The sequence below is a fragment of the Nymphalis io genome, chromosome 5 (assembly GCF_905147045.1).
Source record: "Nymphalis io chromosome 5, ilAglIoxx1.1, whole genome shotgun sequence".
Lineage (NCBI taxonomy): Eukaryota > Metazoa > Arthropoda > Insecta > Lepidoptera > Nymphalidae > Nymphalis > Nymphalis io.
In genome coordinates, this window is record NC_065892.1 from 4,647,792 (window position 1) to 4,669,518 (window position 21,727).

General features: G+C 32.9%; 1 protein-coding gene across 2 annotated transcripts in view; it reads right to left on the bottom strand.

Moving 5' to 3' along the window:
- The window catches only part of LOC126768470 (glutamate receptor-interacting protein 2), a 313,332-nt gene that overhangs the window by 160,947 nt on the left and 130,658 nt on the right, over positions 1 to 21,727 (bottom strand). For both annotated transcript variants that reach the window (XM_050486599.1, XM_050486597.1), the window contains exon 3: positions 19,801 to 19,920. In XM_050486599.1, coding sequence (XP_050342556.1) covers positions 19,801 to 19,920 — 120 coding nt within the window. The remainder of the gene's footprint in view (positions 1 to 19,800; positions 19,921 to 21,727) is intronic.

Below are 21,727 nucleotides of genomic sequence, written 5' to 3' on the forward strand. Positions count from 1 at the left end.
TTTTTGTGTTATACAAGAAAGAATTGAATAAATTTAGTGATGTTTTCTTGACTGATTTCGCCTACTATGGTAATCCTAGAAAATAATCAATTGCGCAGGAGTTATTATTGAGAATGGGTGTGTGAGATAACTATCACTTTCATACTCCGATAGGATAGTAGTCTGGCATGACAAGAGAAATGATCGGATATAATAGCTCTAACTGTTTCTGGGTTTATTTTTGTCAGAAACTTTACTGGTGGACCATGACTACGTGAAAAGATGAAGAGGTCCGTAACCCAAAATTCAAATCAAACTCATCTGGATCTGGAACTCAGCCATACAAAATAGCAACTAAGCTAAAGGCGCTCCTTTAGCTTCCGTTAATTAATATATATATAGATTATACCATAGAATCACGTCGATTATCTGGTGAAAAACCGCCGAAAATAACTTGTAATCTGATAGAATAATTTAAATCATAATTATTATAATAATTAACATGCTTTAGTTATTAAAATTTAACGGTATAGTACCGTTATTATTTTGAACTAGAATAGAACTAAACCAGTGTACATTGATAGCTTGGAACATTACGTGTGCTCTAATTATATCAAACTCATACTTCTCGTATGTGAGGCTCTCACACTTTTGAGAATAATTAAATTACCGAATACCTACAAATGAGTTAACCACTTTAATTAAATATTTAAAGAGAGTTTACGGACAGTAACTGTGTGGTTATTTGAATAGGCCCCAGGAAATTGTTGCCAAGTTTGTGTGGCCACGGTGGGAGATGGAAGTTTAGCGGAAATAGTTAAAGATAGTTTTTATATGTATTTAGAGAATTATTTTTAAGTACCATCATATATATCTTATTTATATTATTGCAAAATGAATGTTTTACAACAGTAGTAACTGCTGAGGCAAGCCCTCCACTCGATTTAAGAAATTATTGAAGCTTATTTCACCACGCTGCTCCAACGCGATTGGTGGATAAGCAGGTTGGAGAATTTAATCAGATAACCAAACATAAAACGTTAATCTACGTTTAGTTAGCATAATAGTAAGCAAATAAAAATGATACGGCGCAAGCCAACGACGATTTTACACTTTGCTTTTGTACGATTCACATTTAGTATTTTATTCACAGTTCAGTAGTTATATTTAATTGTTGTATGTATATTTTATACATAAAACGCAACAATGTTTCTTTGAATTTTTCATGTGACTGATTTTAAATAATGCGTATAATTTATTTCATTATAAAAACGACATAAAATAGGTAGCCACTTACCTGTAGGTAAGTGGTCATCATTGCCCATATACACATACACTGTAAAAAATATTAACGACCCCTTACAACGCCATGCACTACTAACCTCGGGAATTAAGATATGACTTATATTACTGGTTTTCGATACAATATGTAATGACGAACATGCATAACCTCTAACATATTACGTTATAAAATGCCAAAAATGGTTTGCCAAAGTTTAAAATTCATAGTCCGTTAGGTAATAAAAAGCATCGCGTAAAACAATTTCGGATGCCTTAAAAAACGATTCAAGCTTCCCTCCAAACATTAAGGTGTAATTGTTACTGTTATGACAGTAAAATTATTATTTACGGGAAAAAATAGGCTGGAAATTTGTGATGGAGCAGTAAAAACGCCTTAGTACGGTCAGTAGAAAAAATAACTGTAAATATTTTCGATGTCATTTAATTCTAACCGTTAATGACTCCGAAATAAGATAATAGTGATAAAACTGTCAAAAATATTAGTAAATTGTAACTAAACACGATTTAAAAAAATTAAGTTATTTTTTTCATATAATTTTATAAATAAATAAAATAAAACAATACAGAATAACATTTCACTTAACATTGCTTTATTTATATACAATAGCAGCAACAACTCAAACCAACTAACTTCTTTATTTTTATAAGTAAATAAATATTAAAATAAAATAAAAATGTAATGTCACATAAAATTAAAAAAGTTCTTACGGCTTAATATCGTCGGTACCGGTTTAAATTCTGTTGACGTTATATAATGATACTTGTTCGTTCGCGACATCATTCATCATCAGAAATCTGTCCACGAGGTCGGGTCGCAGGTGTAAAGGACGTATGTGTACGCGTTAAATCATCTCAACGGTCTTAGATGAACTTGAACTTTCATTTTTACATAATATGAAGAATTTTTTTTTATAATTGTGTTTCTTCATAACAAAGACAATTTCGTACTGATTTGGAAACCTTGAAACCAAAAACTAATTAACAAAATTTAATTAACCTTATGCAAGCATTATATAATCTTTTTAAAACTCTTGAATTTTAATATTTATCATTTTAGTTAGAAGAATAAACATACAAAACCATGAAACATCCATGAAAATTCCAGAAACCACAAGTTAAAATATATTCTATCGCTATATAGCAATACTTAGTTTTGTTGTGAGCCAGTGTAACTGTTGGCCCATTTAATTTTCATTCCCAAGGTTTAATATTTATTACAGCGCCAATATCTATGGGCAGTGATGACCACTTACCATCAGGTGGCCCATCTCCTCGTCCGCATGCCTATTTTATTATACAAAATATCCTAAACAAGCCAAAAATGCTTATTAATTATAATAAAAGCTATACAACCAAAAACTGTTAAACAAATTCGTAATCCAGGATATTTTTCTCTTTTCATTCATTACACTTAACAATATTCATTTTTTCTAAGAGAAACATCAGCAGGATCTTAAGAATAAATAACCAAACAACTAAACCGATCTTCGAAACTCGATAACTTGTGTAACGTAAATACTCACGTTAGCAAACAAACCATACACTTCGTTACATATATCATAAAGGCTATTTTCGCCAGAAAAATATTCATCTCTTTGCGGCATAAGTCACAACACGGTTCCTTGATCCTTAACTTTATGTTGTCCGGAACTTTAAGAGCATGCAGTTATGTAATGTTATAAATAAGGATAATGTTCAAAATTTTTTGATGCCATTAGTCTTACATACTTTACTGGTGGTAGGGCTTTGTGCAAGCTCGTCTGGGTAGGTACCACCCACTCATCAGATATTCTACCGCAAAACAGCAATACTTGATATTGTTGTGTTCCGGTTTGAAGGGTGAGTGAGCCAGTGTAATTACAGGCACAAGGGACATAAAATCTTAGTTCCCAAGGTTGGTGGCGCATTGGCTATAAGCGATGGTTGACATTTCTTAGAATGCCAATGTCTAAGGGCGTTTGGTGACCACTTACCATCAGGTGGCCCATATGCTCGTCCACCTTCCTATTCTATAAAAAAAAAAAAAAATAGTTTTATGAATCAGGTATCACTTATTATAAAACCTATATTTGTTTATGCGTTGTATGCAGACCGAAGACCTTCTCCCCCCTTAATAAAGAAGGTTTATTATAAAGTTAATAAACTCTATCCTCCACTGTTACACTTACTATATAAAGCGGTTTCACTGTCAATGTCAATGTCGGGGCCACAGACCACGTCCAAGCCAAAGTGCGACCTCATAGGAGACACCCTCAGAATAGACGTCACGCAGTGCCCGAGAAGGCTTAAATTGAAAAGTGGAGTCTAGTAATCGCCTCCATATCCAGTGGCGATAAAAAAGGCCAGTAGAGCCAACTACATAATCAGGAATATAATGATACTATAAATGTATATCAAGTATTCGCTCGGTTGCTTCCATAGGGTGCGGTTGTCTTCGGCACGAATTGTTGGTTATCCTTGAATTGTAAAACTGATACCTAAGTATATCATTTTAGATTTAGCTATATTTGGCTGCTCTGTAAATAATATATATTACATATATAAAATTTTATTCATTATATTTTAATAACATTATTATTATTTTTATACATAATTATTTATATTTTTCACGCACTACTAAAAACACTTGTATGTATCATTTTATTACCACTATGATTGTAAATGAAATAAAACAATGCAATCCACATTTCTGCCTCTGTTTTTGGTATGTCAAAGCAATAATATATTAAATTTCTGCGAACCCAACACTGACGTACTTGAGGAATTCATTTATTAATGTGCAAACTAATATTAAATGTTTTCTCTATAATATAATGCTTATATTATTGTTAGGATGTTATGTCTTCATTATTATCATTATTTAATAATTAATATAGAAAAAATATTGTTGTATTACTGTTTTTTGTAAATATGTAAGTATATGTTCTCAAATATATAAATAGACTTGGATTATAATTATTATGTAACTGTTAAATTATAGTAATTCACTAATTGATATAAATTATTAAAATTATATGTATATGGGCCTAGAGAAGCGATTAGGCCAATAGGCAGACTACCCGCCAGATGGTCAGATGATTTAAAAAAAATGGAGTGCTCAATGTATGCGGTTAGCACAGGACCGGGAGAATTGGCGTCTGTGAGGAGGCTTATGGCCGAAATTTCCCGCCTACGTACAAAGCGCTTTAAATCTACATTCATCATTCGCACTACGAAACTGTGGAATACTTTACCAGAGTCCATATTTCCTGATATATACAATGTTGGTGTATTCAAATCCAGAGTAGACCGTGTCGATGCTAACATCAGGCAAGTCAACGGTCAAACGCTGGCCCATTAAGTGTAAAAAAAAATGTCCAGCAGTGTCTACATGTGGACTGAATATGATAATGAATGATGATTTAAAATATATATATCTTCCATAATAATATTATAATTAGTAATTATTTCTGTCTGTCTCTTACGCTTTCACGGCTAAGCAGCCGAATCGTATTTGATCAAATTTAGTACGAAGCAAGCTTGAATTATACTTTTTTAAGGCACGTCCTCAATTGCAAGTCCTCAATTTTTAATTTAAAAATAAATATATATTTTGTATCTTTAAGTTAGTCACTTCAATTCATTAGAAAAATAGAATATATATTTCGGTCACACAATTGAATTCGTTATATGATGTATAGAAGTTAGTGTTAGTTCTAGAAACGTAAATATAGTACAATATTATAATATTAGTATATTATTATAGTTTAAAAGCAAAAAAATCAATAACAACATACACATATGTCGGTTCTGGTTCAACTTCTGTTAAGCTCTGTGTTATATCTGTAGCTATCCGAGTTCCTTCTCTGCGGTATGTTGGATGTATGCATCAGAATTTCGTCAGACGCATGCATTTACTGGTGGTAGGGCTTTGTGCAAGCTCGTCTACCCAGACGAGCTAACCTACCCAGGTTCATCAGATATTCTACCGCAAAATGGCAGTACTTGGTATTGTTGTATTCCGGTTTGAAGGGTGAGTGAGCCAGTCTAATAACAGGCAAAAGGGACATATTTTCTTAGTTCCCAAGGTTGGTGGCAGATTGTTAATACATGAAGACGATGGTTATCATCTAATTCAATTCGAATGTCTATGGATGTTGGTGACCACTTACCATCAGGTGGCCCATTTGCTCGTTCGCCAATGTATTCTTTAAAAAAAATGATGTGATTTGATTCTCTAATTAGATTATAAGCTCATAAAAACTCAGCAGTTCATGTTTGGATTTCAATTCTCTTACTCCATTCAAAATCCAAGCACTCCTTCTTCTGAACTATCTCGACTAAAATTATACCATCCAATTTTAACATAAATACAACCATGAATTACCAATTCAATAACGTGGACGCTTCATCCAAGTTTGAATTAAAGTTTAGTTAGTTCCCGGTAAAGCACTATTATCAAGCACAGTTGTTTGGTAAATGTGAGAAGCAAGCTATAAATTAGATCACAATGGACCTTACTGGCCGCTGTGACGATGAAGCTACTTGTCTTGATCAAATTTATCATCAACTAGATGACGTCGTTACTTTGTAAGAGCGTTGAGCTAAATTCTGTGTTAGTTTTGTTGTGAAGTTTACTTAATCTTTGCGAATATATAGTAGGTAACACGTATTTACTTATACGGTTATCATCAAGTTTCTCTAAAGCTTTGTACTTTATTATTCCACTCAAGTTCTGATGTGTAATGTTAAGTGATGGTATGCTGCATGTTCCAATTTTGGTAAATAAAAATTACTCATTATTTTTATATTTTAATATAAAATGTCAAAACGTCAATAGCGTTATGGTTTGCGTGTCGCCTAGCGATATAAAAGTCACAGTTTCGATGCCGACCACTTGGGCTATTGTCGTCCTCTCTCTTAACACAAACTTTACGCTAAATTGGAGGGGTTAATAGGAAAAAAGTAATTCCTAAAAAATGGGCATCGTTATTTATTGTGTAAAGTATTATGTAATTACCAATTTGTATTAATTTAGGAAGGCGAGCAATAGACGACTAACGCCCGTTGATACTGGAACAATATCAAGAAGGACCTATTTTTAACAGCTTATGAACCAACCACCAGATATATATTATGTAAATATACAACATTCGTGCCTATTATTATAAGTTGTGACGTCATCATATATATATTAGTGGTTCCAGAGGACATGTTTAGTTAAAGAATATATTACCCAAACTAAGATATGACCACGCTTAATCCCATTCTCATTTAAATGTCGGTTCTATCCTGATTAAAATCGTTGAATCTCGAATTAGTTGGGTATGATGGAGGTAAGACCTCTGGGGGCAGCCGACCGTGTGATAGATGTTCCAAAGTATTACCATAGCTATTGGGTATTAAGCACTACAGAATTGCGATTAAAATGTCGCTCTGAAAATCTTATGTAACGACACTATATGACTTATGTATGGTGTTTTATTCAAATGCATTTTGTATGTATTTATAAAAAACGTTAACATACTGTTAAGGTTTGGCAAAGGCCAGGTTCGGTATATGCTGTTCAAGTACAGATTTAGTATATATTTAAATCAAAATTGCATCCAAATATGCACACGGTTTCATTACCGCTCGAATATGTTTGCCCGGATTTCAAATCGCTATCGCATTAAGCTTTTGTGGTATATTTATGACCGTTAATATGAGTTTAAGAATATAGTCTTTTGAGATCTAAAATATTATGTCAATCCGAGCGTATTTTGTCAATATAAAAGTGAGTTTGTTTGTTACGTTGAGAGACAGGCTGGAAACCGGTATTTAATAAATAAGGAGAAGCTGCATCTTGGAGCTGCAAATTGGATTCATACTATTTGGCTTTAAGATTTTTGATTCATTGTATTACAAAAAGATTTATGATTATACTTAGACAGTTTTATATATAATGAAAATAATAACTGAAGTTTATAATTAATTAATTAAGGAAATTCTTAGTTCTTCGCGATTATTTCTTTTCTTGTTCAATTTCAGATTTTATTAAGAAATACTATAGAAACTTTGCGAAACAGAAATATGCTTATATATAGTAGTCAATAAATCGTTATATATACGAATATTTCCACCAACCCGCATTGGAGCAGCATTGGTGGAATAAGCTCCAAACCTTCTCCTCAAAAAGAGGTGCGGAGGCCTTTAGCCCAGCAGTGGGACATTCACAGGCTGTTACGGTATATACGAATATAATATATTTTAACATTTTTGCGGACTTGGGTGAAATATGGTTTACTCTAGTAATAATATTGGTAATAGCTAAAATATAACACTATCGTTAGTGTGCGCTTAATTTAACAACAAAGTGGTAATTATCGCATTACTTATACATCTTCCGGTATGATGTATTACATCAGACGAAGGACGGAGTACGACCCATTAAGAACCTTCTTGGGAATTGGGAACTTAAGCCGACTGTACCTGTTAAATAAAAGTTAACAATTATGCAAATATTTTACTAATCTTTGTTAAGAAATGGAAAAGTTGCACTCTCTGTCTGATAGAGTTTATTTTTTATTTTTTGTGTTGATGGTAAGTAGTAATTATCGCGGGTAGACCGTTGCAAGATACATTCACCATTCCTTAAATTGTCAATGCGCCACAAACCTTGGGCACTAAGAATTCATATCCCTTGTACATGTACGGTGGCTCACTCATCCTGCAAACCGAGTGTACATTTATGTAAATTACCACCCGAATTACTGAGTCAGCATTGTATTTTTTCTGATTAGAAATGATGTTATATAAGTTTATACTTAAAAATATATTTAACTTTTGCGTCACCACAAATACGACTTAGCTAAAACGATGCTGCCATAATATGCCTATATTTTTAACACCACAAATCTTTTACCACTTTAGAAAGTTATCATATAATAAGAATTAAAAAATAACTAAGATAACTCTGTTCATACTTGCGTAACACCGTAACACCGTTTAGGATGAAAGTTATAATTGTACTAACTTTAACATATATTTAAAATGTAATAATTTCATTTTAAGCGCGATGTTTTTCCACTTAGCACAATGGTTGCTTTGTTAAAAATAATGTAACGGGTGTTAAAAAACTTTACCGTTTAAACTAAACGGGTAACCGCTGAAATTACGAAATACTTAGTACAGTTTTGCACAAAACTGTTTTGTTCCCTCTCAAAATGCTCGTACTCATAAACACAACTCTTCACGGTGTGCGAGCAACGGGCGAGTTTCCTCTATATTTTTCTCCCGCGTTCTCAGTTTTAAAGCCAAACCAGTCACATATCTCGACAGCTGTGTTGTGTCTGTGACGTCAGAGTTATGGCCACTAGATGGGACTTGCAATTTTGTTAGTATAAAACGAATTGTAATAAATTGCCTTGTAAGAAAGACTAAGTGTTCTTTATAGTTGCTATTGAAATGTAGCTTTTAACATTTTATTTAATTATATATATTACGTAACAATAGTTCTATTATTTTTAATTATTTACATATATATATATTATTAATATTTTTTGCATAAGTGCATAGTAACAAAAGTTGAGTAGTAGAAAAAGAAAGCTGACTGCAAACATTTTTACTCACCCGTGTAATATATTAAGCTTCATTTTGTTATATTATATAATCTTTATTATAGTCAGGGTGAAAAATATTACTGCAACATAAAAAATGCCAAACACTACTAGATCTTAAATATTTACAAATACTTCAAAGCTCTTCCAGATAACGTTTGTCTCACACCAAACGCATGAAACTATTTTTATCATGTATAAAATTAGCTCCCCCTAGCGGCGGCGGCATACTAATTGACGTTTTAAATCCGTCCGCACCTTCTAGTATAGAGCACGTTAGTAATAATTTTATTTGAGTGTTATGAGTTAAGAGCGCGAATGTACAAGCGTGTGTCATGTCACATGTGTCCCTTTGTCTATGATATACTATTTTATAATATTAAATATTCAGTTTACTGCTGTAACGTCTACAAATCTTTATTTTTTATGAAATGTAAGCTAGTAAGCTTGGTATCTATATGAATATATTATTTATTAAAAATGCGTCGTTGTTTTGTGTGTGTATGTGTGTGTGTTTGTTGTGTAAGTGCGTATATTCGGAAGCGTTTTTTTCTACCTCGTATGTCTTAAGTGTATTATCATAATATTGATTCTCCAAATTGCCTTCCGCATTGTTAACTACTTATTTACTGGTGGTAGGGCTTTGTGCGAGCTCATCTGGGTAGGTACCATCCACTCATCAAATATTTTACCGCAAAACAGCAGTACTTGGTATTGTTGTGTTCCGGTTTAAAGGGTGAGTGAGCAAGTGTAATTATAGGCACAAGGGACGTAACATCTTAGTTCCCAAGGTCGGTGGCGCATTGGCGATGTAAGCGATGGTTAACATTTCTTACAATGCCAATGTCTATGGGCATTAGTGATCATCAGGTGGCCCATATGCTCGTCCGCCTACCTACATTATAAAAATATGTTTAAACTTTATCGACCACTACCATGTATGTGACAAAAAGGTAATTTTGTTGCCACCTAGGCAACAAACATTCATTTTCTGTCAATCAACTTTCGGCTAAGCAGATGGTGACAAATGCCTAACAAGTATTACCAAAAAATGAACAAATATTTTTTTTATTTTACTCTATTCAGTGTTTTAGATAACACTACACTACACACATAAAGAGCAGACGAATATTATGACGAACATGAAATGGGTTGAACTGTGTGCAGACGGAGTCACGTCCAGAGCCTTTTTATAACGATATATAAAACTTGCGAAGAAACATATCGTTATATTTATTTTAAAAATTATTGTACAGTTACAGTTGTACAAACAAAATCTTAATAAGCGTGACTAGGCGCAATAGTTATCGGGTCGCCTAGCAATGTAAAAGTCGCAGGTTCGATCCTACCCTTTTGGCCTATTGTCGTTCCCTGTCCTAAATATAAATGATTCCTTATGAATATTAGTTATTCCTTCAAAAAACATTGAATTGGTTTTGTGGTAAAATTTTTACAACACTTAACTTCATAATGTCAACAGAAATAATTGTAAAAAAAATATCTGAATAATGAGAATAAATATATAACAAACATTCATAAAATATTTAAATTTCTTGAAATGTTAAATAACAACAAAAATTTTAACAAAAACAAAAAGCGACCTTGTTGAGTATCTGTGGTCTTCTTCATCAGTTCTACTTCAGCAAATGATACTTTCTAAATGCGCATGCATTTATATTAATGATATTTGAAGAGTTCCCTCAATTCCTCATGGATTCCACTGTTAGGACTACATTTTGATAAAAATAGGACCAATCTGGAACTACATAGTTTCCAATTAAGAAATAATTTTAAATAAAATAAATGACGAAGTTCTCAGCTAACAAGCATTAAAAAATAATCGAGTTGAGAATCTCTTCCTTTTTTGAAATTGGTCAATAGCAACTAAACAATCAAAGGCGATACACATCAAGGGACAAAGATTATGTGACAGTCTTATGTTATACGATAAATATGAGTTATCCCTTAAATACACAACATCAAGAGTTAGCAATTAAATCGAAGTTCGAAACAAGTGCAATAATATCTAACAATCGCTATCGGAACTTGTATGAGACCAGGCTCCAAGGCATCTAACAAACTTTCTGACCGATATAGTTTTAACGGCCATTATATACTTATTACATGTTTAGTTAGGCATGACTGCCTCTTTGGTTTAAGGCTGCATATTCCGATCTCTTGGGCTCAAATCCCAGGTTGGATTTTTGTTTTTCGGCCCTTTAAGAAGTCATTGAGTTTTTCTGTCAAGATTCTGCCTCAGTTGCAGCCCGGAGTCTGGATGTTGGAAGTGTGTCTGTACTGTACACACTTCCCACCTACGTGCTTTCCGATGCACGGGAGTGCATCGGGAGTGCATCCGTGCACAATTCACAATTTTCTTAGAGCGAAGATGGGGTCTATGGTTCCACAGCCTGGGCGAAACCCATATTGAGTACAGTACATTCTTGCCGGAGCCTTGAGTCGATTACGCGTTCGAAGAGTTTCATGGTGTGGCACATAACCTTAATACCGCGGTAGCTTTCGCAGTCCTGTACACTACCTTTGCCTTTATATAATGGAGTAATGATACTCAATCTCCAAGAGTTGGGCATCTTCCGGCTAGTAAATATTTATTTAAAAAGATCAGTAAGTAGGTTCACACTATGAGAATCCATCGCTTTCCACGCTTCAATCGGCAAGTCGTCAGGTCAAATACCACAAAAATATACATCATTTTATTACTTAGACATTGAAAGCATGATTTGATTTTGTGTATAGAGATAAAAAAATCTTGGCTTCATTTATTTGTAAGCGATAGAAGTGAGACGAATACCATATTACTTGTACATATGCGGTTGTAATACACCGCAGGCGAATGTTTAATTCACAGGACTAGGACTAGTCCACAAATTCAAAGTCGCTCAGCGTGCTACGGAGCGAGCTATGCTCGGAGTATCTTTGAAGGATAAGATCAGAAATGAGATTATCCGGAAAAGAACCGGAGTCACCGACATAGCTTGCAAAATTAGCAGGCTGAAGTGGCAGTGGGCTGGTCACGTATGTCGTAGGACCAATGGCCGTTGGAGCAGACGAGTCCTAGAGTGGAGACCGCGAATCGGCAAGCGCAGCGTAGCGCGCCCTCCAGCCAGGTGGACCGACGACCTTAAGAAGGTGGCGGGCACCAACTGGATGCGGAAGGCGGAGGACAGGGAGCTTTGGCGCACCTTGGGAGAGGCCTATGTTCAGCTGTGGACAACGATTGGCTGTTGATTGATTGATTGAATGTTTAATTCGTTCGTACACAAGTTGTTAGTAGCCAAATTATCAAGCAGCTACATTTTGCAAGCGAATTGACAATAAGGCTGGATAATTTTAAGCGCTTCAATTTATGTAGCTTAGCGTAGCTTACACTGTCTTATTGGACTAGCGGCTAGCTTATAAGGATGCAGACTTCGAAGTTAGCTAGTCCCCAATGAGACTGCCCAATGTGAGGATTTGTCAAAAGGACATTTTCATCATCATCACTGTTGCAGGCAACCTGGAAAAACACTACTAACTATAATTATTAATATAATTTTAAAGGATATTTCTATTACATTATATTAACTTATCAGAAATTGCTTAAATACGTAGTGGCAAGTAATGTGCGTCGTTTAACCATAATTATAATTTAAAATAAATTAACCGTATTTTCAACAAAAGAGAACAATTTATTCGTTCTTATAAATTTAATTATAAATGGCACAGAGTTTTAAAGTGTAATAAATGACTATACTATTTTATAGTATTTTATTTTTAAAATATTATTAATTCAAGTAGGTCTTTTAAACCGTCATTTTACCAAACAAATTAAATGTAAATAAACCACAGGTGAGGACTGTAGATTCTACCGGGAAAATTACCCGCTCTCACTCCAAATTAAAAAAATCGCTTCCCAAAAAGCAAAAACAATTTAAAATAAACCTTTAAATATTTATATTAATAATAATACAAGTGAACCTTAACCAAAGGTGCTTGCCGTGGTCCTCAAAATAAATGTTTATAATTCATCTCGTGCTCATCGGTAAAAATATTGTAAGGAACCTGGTTGGGAGCAGTGTGGTGGAATAAGCTCGAAGCATATTAACGAAACTATTCCATAAACATTAAAAAGTATTTTTTTCACCGGCATAATTTACTGATCGCACATACACTGCCAAAACTCCAATAGTCAATTTACCCGTCTCCCCTAAGTCAAAGGCGAATTTAATGATAAAAAGTCCCCCTTCGTTTACAAGAGCCGCGAATTTCTTCCCTACAGGGTTAATCCGGACGAAATTTACATATTTATTGGATAGCTGGGACAGATGCGGTGCTAATCGATATCCAGCAACTTTCGGGATGATTACGCATACGAAATTTTATGTAAAGATAAATAAATCTCCCCAGTGTACGATCCACTTTCGTTTGAAACACTTAAAAGATCAACACGTAACAATGAACGCTTGTTGCTTAAGGTTTTGTCAATATTTTTATTTAGGATAGCAGACGAGTTAGTGGATAATGCTCACCATTGCCCATACATACTGGCTCTGCAGAAAATATAAGCTACTTATTACACAGCTCATGGGATTACATAACGTATATTATATAATCCCATGAGCTGCGTAGGTACGGCAGGGTCCTGGTCAGGCATATAAAAATGGAAGGCTTATTGAAAACTAAGCCCAGCCGTTGACAAAATTAAAAAAATTAAACATACTATTTTGAACTCTAGTGTGATATTATATTCATTATATTCACCTGTGAAATGTTGACAGCCGACTTATGAGTTATATACTATTGTTTTGCGTGTATTCCTAAATGTTATAATTATTATTGTCAATGCCGCATATAACTTTTTCTGCGGTGAGTTTGGAGTTTGTTCTTACAGGATAGCCCTTGATTGTTTCTTATAAGCACTTTTGTATGCCTTTTATTATCTTTACAATACCTATATTTTTTAGAATATAAGCGTTCACTACGAATGTTTTTAGACATCAGATTTAAATTTATTAATAGACAAAGTTCAAGCTGATTATTATATTGAGAGGAAATCTTAGTATTACAAATTATTTTTTTACTTTATTTTAAACGGTAAAGAATTATTACACTTTTCAAAATCGTCTACATAGATAAAGGGTTCTTATTCAATGTAAAATTATATATACAATTTCCGTAAATAATTTTTATTAAAGTTTTTTTTTTCGTTTTAATGATTTTGATAATCGCGATAAAATAGACAAATCGAACGCGATTAACTTTAAATGTAAATGAAATAACCCTAAATAAAGGCTTATTAACAACGATTTAATACACTTCTTTAATTATTTAAATTTGCTTTTGATAAAAATAATAAAAATTATGTATTTTATTTTATTATCATTTTTAAATACAAAATGTGTGAAGAGACGTCTCACTCAATTACTAAGGAATGTGTCTCTTGAATTTGGTAGCATTTTATACAACAGACTTATTAAATATTCATCTCAGTTTCAGGTATAAAAAATAATTGTACGTGTGTTGGAAATATACTGTTAATACACTACTATAAAGTATAAAAAATCGCATTTAAGGAAAGGAAAAGATAGAAAAAAAATCTTTATCTTTCTTATACAAAGATATATTTTACTATAATCAAAATCAAACAATCATTTATTATTTATTAAAAAATATATATAGAGTCAAAATATATATTTATACAGTCATAGAGTCAAAACCGTTGTCGTGGTTGGTTAATACTTTACTTACAGCCTTTCACGCCGAGGTTTTGGGTTCGATTCCCACCCAGGACAGACATTTATAACTGTCCTGGGTGGAGTGGGTGGCTGAGTCAGGGTGTTATTATCTATATAAGTATGTATTTACAAAAGAAAAGTAGTATATGTAATATATCAGTTGTCTGGTTTCCATCATACAATATCTGCTTAGTTTGCGATCAGATAGACATGTGTGAACAATGTCCCAGGATATTATTATTATTATTAAAACCATAGAAACAAACAGGAAAAATCAATAGTTACTCTTTTTCCTTTTTTTTTTATAGAATAGGAAGGTGGACGAGCATATGGGCCACCTGATGGTAAATGGTCACCAAGCGCCCTTAGACATTGGCATTGTAAGAAATGTCAACCATCGCTTATAGCCAATGCGTCACCAACCTTGGGAACTAAGATTTTATGTCCCTTGTGCCTGTAATTACACTGGCTCACTCACCCTTCAAACCGGAATACAACAATATCAAGTATTGCTGTTTTGCGGTAGAATATCTGATGAGTGGGTGGTACCTACCCAGACGAGCTTGCACAAAGCCCTACTACTAGTATACTTACCTAAGTATTTAATTATAATAATTAATTATTTACAAGATTTAAATTTAATGATGGAAAGAATGTAATATGTATAAAGATACCTTGCATAAATATAAAATAATAGACAACATTAGAAACTTACCACCAGAAATATCACCGTAAAATATGAATGAAGAATTTAGTATAAAAATCTCAGATTCACTTTATAATTCAGTAAAATTTATTTTGAAACTTTGCTGCTTTTATCGACTAGTTTAGGTAACTTTAGGTACTTTAAAAAACAGTTTTATGTGATTATAGAGTCGATCAAATGGCGCAGTTCATTGGATTTATAAGCTAGTAACGATCGTTTGGTGCTGCGATAACGAAGGTTTTAAACAACAATTTTAGCGTTACAAATTTTTGTAAAAGTTGCTCATATTATGTATTTGTTCTTTATATTATTTACATACCTAAACTACTAGTAAGCCTATAAGTAGAGTATATATCATATATATTAACTGGTGGTCGGTTAATAACAGTTCAGTTTTGTGTTGGGTTTACTATAGGTCAGTTTCATTAGTGTTGAACATTGTTAATGATTTATTTGAAGCAAACTTATCCCAATAAATGACATGAAGAATGATAAATTTTTTAAATCAGATTTTATTTAAAATAAACATTTAATTTATCACACTACTACAGCTATATTGTTACTAAACACTATATATTAGTAATATAATTTAGCTTCGAGGCATATTTGTTTATAAGTAAGCGATGTATAAAGCCTTGTGTTATAACAGGGCTCTTTAAATAACCTCAAGGGTGGGGGAGCTTCATAAATATTATGTGAGGATATGATAACATTCAGTGTATCAAAGTTTGATAAGGTAGAGGTTATCGATCGACTGTTAACTAAGGTAAAGATGATGTCATGAATTTAATTACAACTTTTAACACGTATTATTAAAATTCCTTAAATTATTAAGGTGGTTTCCCACGGTGGGTGATTCTGAGAATCATCCACGCATGTCCGATGACCACGGACAGCCAAACACCGCATCGAGGCTTTTGAAACGGTGCGTGTCAGTCCGTGACAGTCACACATAAAATAGAGTATATATTTATTTATAATATATTCTTAATTCTCTTCGAATAAACTTTTGTGTATGGGCATACATATTCCATTTATAAATACTAGGCAAACATAGCCATGAATTTATCTTTGAAATAATATTGTTATCATTAAAATCATTTAACATTTGATTAAAAAAGTAACAACTTTAGACTTAAACAACAACTATACAAAGACTTACGATAAAAATCCTATGTAGTTTAAGAACTGGTTTTGAAATTATAGGACTATTTTATTTATATGTCACCCACGTTGTAGGGGAGGGGACAGATGTTACACATAAAAAAATCATCTATGACCTTCTCTGGGCTTGCAGGTTGCTTCATACCAAATTTAATTTCAAATCCGTTCAGTGATCCGGCCGTAAAAGCGAAACAGACAGAGCTACTTTCGCATTTATAATATTAGTATATAAATATTTTAAATGTTAATACTAAAATACAAGGTATATTTTATAATTTTGTGTTTATGTAATTGCTAGGGCTTAGTCCTCAGACTTCAAATAATAATCCACGGTATCTTTTGTAACAAATTATTTAAGCCAAAATCAATATGTAATTACAAAAAAGACCAAACAGCAGTCCCGATGTATCCCACATGTAACAAAATCGTGCACTGTATAAAACCGATGTTTTTGCCAAGATGAATTTAAAGCGGACACGAATTTATTGCGTGAATTTATGAACATTCAGGAAATTTCGGTTTAATGACGGGAACATAAAGATAAACTTTTGTGTATACATAATTCATCAATTTCGACGTGACTCTAAAACAGTGCCTACAACGATCACACGCGCATCCATCTTTATTTAGGTAGCGCAGTGTCCTTGATTTTATTCAATTGGAGTAGGTATTTAATACTTAATGGTTGATCATTTATTGCGCTCCACAAAGTGCCTTTAGGTGATAAGCTTACAAAAATATGAACCCACTGAAAAATAGTGTTATTTTGTAGAATTTCAAAATATTACAATTTTAATAAAAATAATTTAAATATAATTCTTTGATAAATTACTATTATATTTTAGTGCTCCAATGCGGGTTGGTGAAATACACAAGAGGCATAATTTCAGTGAAATTAGACACATGCAGGTTTCCTCGCGACGTTTTCCTTCACCGTTAAGCACGAGATGAATTATAATCACAAATTATGCACATGAAAATTCAGTGGTGCTTGCTCGGGTTTGAACCCCACGATCATCGGTTAATATTCATCTGTTCTTACCACTGAGCAATCTCTCTAAAATAGATAAAAAGATAAAAAGTGTACAAATTAAAATTGTCCTAAAATAACTAAAATGTCTCACAATTGGTAATCGTGCTATAAAAATTAATACAATGTAAATAATTAATTGTAATAACATTTCCGACATCAACCGAATTTTAGCTAAAATTAATTACATTTAATAACCGCTTCAATGATTTTGTATTTGGACGATAATTAAAAAAAATACCAATATTGAAGGTAAAATACGGGTCGGTAAATACATATTATGTAATAAATATTTCATACATAATTATAAACTTATAAATTGGCGTTCTATGGGGGAGGCTTTCGTCCAGCAGTGGACGGCAAAAGGCTGAAAAAAAAAAAAAAAATTATAAACACAAATTTAGCACTTCATAATTCAGTGGTACTTGCCCAGGTCGTTGATTAAGATTCACTAGTTCTAGCCCCTTTTTTCATGCAGTGGTATTCAAGTAGACCGCCTCTTTGGTCTAGTGGCTTGTGACCGCAGACCAGGATGTTCTGGGTTCCATTCCCAGGTCAGGCCATAAAAAGTTATTGGGTTTTTCTGTCAGAAAATTCTCATTAGCATCTGGAAGTTGAAAGTGAGTACACTCCCGTGCCTCGGAAAGCACGTAAAGCCCGTGGTCCTGCGCCTGAACTCTTTCCGGTCGTATCGGATTGCCGTCCCATCGGATTATGAGAGTTAGGGAATAGAGAGTGCACCTGTGTTTGCGCACACACTTGTGCACTATAATATCTCCTGCACAGTTAGCTAACCTCTCTTGAGATTGGCTGCCGTGGCCGAAATCGATCTGGAGGACATTATTATTACAGCAGACAAAAATCATGATAGCCCACATGTGTTTCAGATATCCACGTGTTTTGTGTGTAGTATCCAATGTGTCCAGTTAAGATGAAATTTAATAGCGGTCTCCAAATTTATAGGTTCATTCATGAACGGTCAGGCAATTCCACTTTGATGATGGAAACATAAGTGCTCGACCGAATATCGTTCATCAATTTGAAACCCAAAATGGATACTGTTTCAAAATTTTACCTTCAATATTGGTATTTTTTTTAATTATCGTTCCAAATACAAAATCATTGAAGCGGTTATTAAATGTAATTAATTTTAGCTAAAATTCGTTTGATGTCGGAAATGTTATTACAATTAATTAATTACATTGTATTAATTTTTATAGCACGATTACCAATTGTGAGACATTTTAGTTATTTTAGTTATTGTAGTGGAATAAGTTCCAAACCTTCTCCTCAAAAAAGGGACAGGAGGCCTCAGCACAGCAGTGGGATATTAACAGGCATTAACAGACAGTTATCTATTTTTATGATTATTGTTTTCTTTTCATTACTTTTTTATAGTTAAGTTTGTTTACATAGTTAAGTATACTTCTTGTATGATCATTTATGTACAATAAAGATATTTAAATAAACAACAACAACTTTTACTTTTTGATATTTCTAACAAGTAAAATATTTAATTAATTCATCGCCCTATCCAGTTTTTAAACGGAAACAAATAAGGTTTTATTTATTATGTTCTGACTTGGCATCGTTATTATTGTATATATAAATAAATCATTTCTATTAAATGGTCGAAGTAAGTATATAACTATTTACAATATATAAGCGGTAACCAGATGAACCCGAATGCCCTCCTAGGAATGCCGCGGTCACCGAATTTATGGCTCTAAGCGATTTATGAGCGGGGCGAGCTTTGATGTTACGTTAGCTTCATGGATTCTGATATATATATTGTGTCTTATATGAAAACATTTTACATAAACCAAAACATCAATATAATAGATGCACAGACAGATAAAATGCACTAAAATTTTACTTCTTAATTTAAGACCGATTTCTTTTAGAATTTTTCTGGCATTATAATCTAGTTCATCATACATTATATAAGAAGATGCAATTGGAACCAATTTCAAGGTCATTTCACATTACTTGACATAATTCCTCATATTACACCAGCAGACAGTCTTAATAAAAAAATGTTTAGCAATTTTGTATTCACCAGCAAACGTACATATAAAAAATTGAGACATGTAGCAGAATGTTCGTTCTTATTAAATTATTATTTATTAATAATAATATTAAAAACAATTACGGGCGAAACAAATTAAATGTAGAACTAAAAAGTCAGGTGTAAAAAGACAGCGTGTTGTGAACAGCAAATGCCTGTTTCAATGGCCATGTAAAAGACAAGTGGCCACTGCCCATTGGTCGTTCATAGGATCGTCTTCTCTTAAGTGTAAAACTTACCTGCCAGTTTAAGTCCGATTCGTTTTCCCGGAGGTTTTATCAGCTCAATGTGGGTTCTCCTTAACCCTCGCTCAGTACAAAGACCCGAGTCTGTTGAAAGCGATGTCTGCGATTTGAAAACTGTAACAAAAATAGTTCATTTAATTTATTTGCGTTAAATTATTTCATTTATATTTATGATAAGCGTAGCTGATGTACTTAGATACGCCTTACGCGTAAACCAACTATATTGAGCTAGAAAAAAAGCGTTTCTGTTTGATAGGGCTATGTGCAAGCCTGTCTGGCTAGATAACACGCTCAAATTACATATTATATATCTACCTATATTATAAAAAACAAGAAAAAGTATTATTTTAATATACTTCTATAGATAATAATAATTATATGAATGAAATGTTCAATTGCCTCGTTGGTGTAATAAAATGCAATTTCATTAGTATTTAACATTTTTATTTTTAACTTATGTACGAAAAAAGCATTTATTTATCGTTATTCTTTAACTACACAAGTAGTTTACGTTATTTCCCGCAGTCTAATTAAACGAATTAACTTATTAGTGACAACCCTACGTTCAAATCTCGTTTGTTGGAAGTTAGCTCGTTAGCAGTGACTTTCAAAGCAACAACCGTAAACTGCTAAAATAATAGCGCAACTGGACAATGTTGATAGCTACGGCCTTTAAGCTAACCGTCTGACGAATTTGAAACGTCAAGTGGCGAATTCTCACGCGTATTCACTTTGCGCTCATCTTTATATGAATTGTTAGTGTTTTAATGAATTAATACTTATTTGGAAACTGAAGTATTTCAACAACAATTTTTAGGTTCCGTATGCGATTCTATGATTTTTATTATAATAATATGTAGTATATTTTACTGTAAAATTATGTATATACAAGTAAATAATTACTGAAAACAACACAAATATTTTTTTTTATTAAATATGTTCGTATATTTTAAAATCTATATTATAATATATTTCAAACCTTTTTATACGATAAATGTTACACAAAGATATAGTTCATACAATTTTCAAAAAGATACTTCTATTGACCAATAATCACCTAATTCTAATAAATAAAAACCCTATGATTTGGAGTATTAATAAAAGGGAATATTATATAAGTAAGTATAATTTGAGACAAGATAATTTAAGAGACTCTAACGTAGTAGATTCGGACTATTATCTCGAATACTTGTCGATATGTACGTTGGAGGAATATCGCGTCCGACAATTGTACGCAAAATCAATGACTAGTATATGGAATATATTTTTAACATTTTGAACGACACTGCCAATGCAGATTTGATCAAATGTACTTCATTTGATTGATAATTTCATCTTTCCGAACTTGTAATTTACACTACAAAGTCCCCATGAAAAAGGCTGTGATGTGAACGTGAGAGAACAACATCGTGTTTAATACGTATGAGGGAGATAGAAGCATATTTTTGTAGCGTCGACATATATTTCGATATTCAGTTGGACCCAATGCCGGACTAATGGACTAGTCGCTGAAAAACTGTGGTCGCCAATGAAAAGCGAAGCGGCTAGAATTAACAGCCTGAATCGAGGCTTAAACGAAGTGTATTCTTGTAAACTAAGTTTTTTAAAGTTTTAACGTATTTCTAGATTATTAAACATTGTTCGTTTATTTAAAATGAGAAATAATTCAAACGACATATACTTAAAAACACAATACTATTGAAGAAATTAATAATTTCGGTTCTTTTCAGTAGAAGTAGCAGCCTAAAAGTTGGTATATTTTATTTCGGTTGATATTGTTGGTATGTATTATAAGTAGGTAATTTTCCGCTTTCAGGTTTCCTTTAAATTTCAAAGTATAGGCGTAGTAGGACTCTGACATCAGTGTTATTTTAGGTCAAATTTATTTGGAGAATGTAATGATAACATCATATTTCTACGA